Source organism: Henckelia pumila, chromosome 4, assembly GCF_033568475.1.
Source record: "Henckelia pumila isolate YLH828 chromosome 4, ASM3356847v2, whole genome shotgun sequence".
NCBI classification, from domain to species: Eukaryota; Viridiplantae; Streptophyta; class Magnoliopsida; order Lamiales; family Gesneriaceae; genus Henckelia; species Henckelia pumila.
In genome coordinates, this window is record NC_133123.1 from 23,627,019 (window position 1) to 23,629,937 (window position 2,919).

At 34.8% G+C, this 2,919-nt stretch overlaps 1 protein-coding gene across 1 annotated transcript; it reads left to right on the plus strand.

Annotated features, from left to right (window-relative positions):
* Positions 1-364: 364 nt before the first annotated feature.
* Positions 365-910, plus strand: LOC140860672 (uncharacterized). The gene has a single exon (XM_073263678.1). It carries the CDS (start codon positions 365-367, stop codon positions 908-910), a length of 546 nt encoding a protein of 181 aa, XP_073119779.1.
* The last annotated feature ends 2,009 nt before the right edge of the window (positions 911-2,919 follow it).

The following is a 2,919-nucleotide window of genomic DNA, read 5'->3' on the forward strand; positions in this document are numbered from 1 at the left end:
GTTGTATAAATCAAAGTCTTCTAGTGAAATCCTTCTAGAAACAGAAGAAGGGGTGACATAGGAGATTAATCATCGAACATCCATAAAAATTCTCTGTCTCTTTTACTTACTGCACATACTTTGTTTGATATGCCTTAGCTAACTTAAGTTCAATCTGTGAGGAAGATTTTTCTGCCTGTCTTATCAGATCTTTTGAGTAAAACAAAGTTTTAAGCAAATAAAACTTATGTCTGATTTTCACTAATCAGATCGAAGCACTTTTAAAATCTTGAAAATAGTATATTCACCCCCCTCTACACGTATTTCGATCCTAACAAGTGGTATCAGAGAGGTTCTTGCTTATCATCTGAACCGTCTCTTAGCTATGACATCTTTTAGTAAAATTCCTATGTTTTCAAAAGAAGACTATGACGATTGTAAAATTCGTATGCAGGCATATTTATCAGCACAAGATGATGATATGTGGTTCGTGGTTACAGATGAACCTATGAAAATTATGAAAACCAACACTGCCACTGCCGTCTCTGCTGGTGGTCCACAAATGATAGAAAAGCCTCGAGTTGAATGGACTTCTGAAGATAAGAAGAAAGACAATCTGGATAATGTTGCCAGAGATATCTTATACAAGACTTTGGACAAGAATATGTTTAGCAAGATCAAAAGTTGTACTACGGCCAAAGAAATATGGGAGAAACTCACACAACTATGTGAAGAAAATGACCAGACAAAAGAAAACAAACTCATGGTGGCCATCCAAAAGTTTGACAACGTAAAGATGAAACCAAGTGAAACAATGAATGAGTTTGACGAAATATTCAACAGCATTATGATCGAGTTGAATGCACTTGGAAAGAGCTACAACAACCGTGAAGTAGCGCTAAAATTCATAAGGGCTCTACCTCGTGAATGAGATGTAAAGACAGTAGCCATGAGAGATCCAAAGATCTCAATAAGATTGAATTACATGATCTATTCGTAGATCTCAAATCTTATGAATTCGAGCTGGGAGTTCGAACTGAGGAAGAGACATCAATATCACAATTTACCAAGAATCTCACTGCAGCAAATGAAATCCCAGCAACCAAAACCGCAGAACAAATCAGCAGTGATGCAATGTCACAATTTGTCAAAAAGTTTGGAAGATTTATGAGGAAAAATCACAAAAATTTCCGAAGAACAAACAGATCAAGCTTCAAATCAAAAGAACCAGCTGAAGATAATCGAGCTTGTTACAACTGTGAAAAAGAAGGACATTTCATAGCTGATTGTACCAAACCAAAGAAGGAAGAGAAAATAAAATCACATAAGAATATTTCCAGGGAAGAAAGGAAGAATTTTAGAAGAAAAAAGGAACAAAAAGCTCTGTTAGTAGATGAAAACAACAACAAATGGGCTGAATCAGACTCTAATTCATCATATTCAGAGACATCATCAAGTGAAGGTGAAGATGATGCTGTCAAGTGTCTTATGGCTGATGACACAAATATTCAAGATGATGAAGAGGTACTTGACTATACTTCTGATGAATTTAGTAGAGAAGATCTTATTAATGCATTAAATGAGATGATTAATGAATACCGTATACTATCTCAAAAGTTTGATGAAGTCAGAACAAATGAAAAGAGTCAGACAGATAAGTCAGATCAAAGTGACTCAAATGAGTTCACTGGATCAGACAGTCTAAAGGCTCAAATAAGTTTGGTGATGACTAAAAACAATGATCTGAGAAGTAAACTTCAAGAAACTTTATCTAAAAATCAGAGATTAACAGATCTAGTAAATTATTGGAATAAAGCATCGATATCATTAGATAAGCTTACTGGAATGCAAAAGCAAGCTGGAGATAAATCTGGCTTAAGTTATAACATAAATGAAGGAAGTTAATCTAAATCAACCACTCAATCGTGTCTGGAAAAGAACAACTTTAAATATAAGAAGTTTGTGAGATCCAACACGATATATGAACCACAAATCCCTATGAAAAATTCAATACCTCAACAGAGTAAAATCTTACACAGAGGGATGAGATATGTTGAGCCAGATAGATCTAAGTCAAGATAGACTAAATCTAGATCAAACTGGTCTGGACATAGTCTTGAAAGACAAAGAACTCTATGAACTCAACATAGACCATATTTCAACAACTCTTCTAGAAAGTATTGGAAGTCAAGCAGGAGCAATCAATCTGATCACTACACTTGACATACACATCACAATGCACAAAAAGCATCAGATAGAACTTTCACCCCAAAAGTTCAATACTATGAAAAGTCTGTAAAGATAATTCAAGTATGGATCCCAAAGGGAATAATCCAGCGAGGATCCAAGTAGGAATGGGGACCAGAGTTATTTTACCTTGTTTTTTTAGGTAAAAGGAAATGAACTAATAAGACAATCAGTCTGGTACCTGGACAATGAGTTCTCAAGGCATATGACTGGAGATATAAGGATGCTATCTGAATATATACACGGACCAGGACCTAAGATCACTTTCGGAGATAATTCTAAAGGTACAACCATGGGAAAGGATAAGCTTATCCATGAAAATATTATCATTAAAGATGTTCTTGTAGAAAACTTAAAATATAATTTAATTAGTATTAGTCAATTATGTGACCATGATTACTGTGTAAAATTTAAAAAGCACACTTGCACAATAAAAGATCAGTCTGGACTAATCATTATGACATGAGAACGAAGTGGAAACACTTACAAAGTTAACTGGTCAGATCAACCATCTACTTAAATCTGTCTAATTGCTACAAAGAAAAACCAAAACTGGTTATGGCACAAAAGACTCAATCACTTGAAATTCAAAGCTTTAGCCAATCTGTGTAAGCATGAATTGGTTACAGGTCTGCCTAAAATCGAGTTTTCAAAAGATAAAGTTTGCACTGCTTGTCAGCTAGGTAAGCAAGT

Bases quoted from the DNA above. Each gene is read 5' to 3' on its own strand.
- LOC140860672 (XM_073263678.1), top strand. From the start codon at position 365: ATGACATCTTTTAGTAAAATTCCTATGTTTTCAAAAGAAGACTATGAC.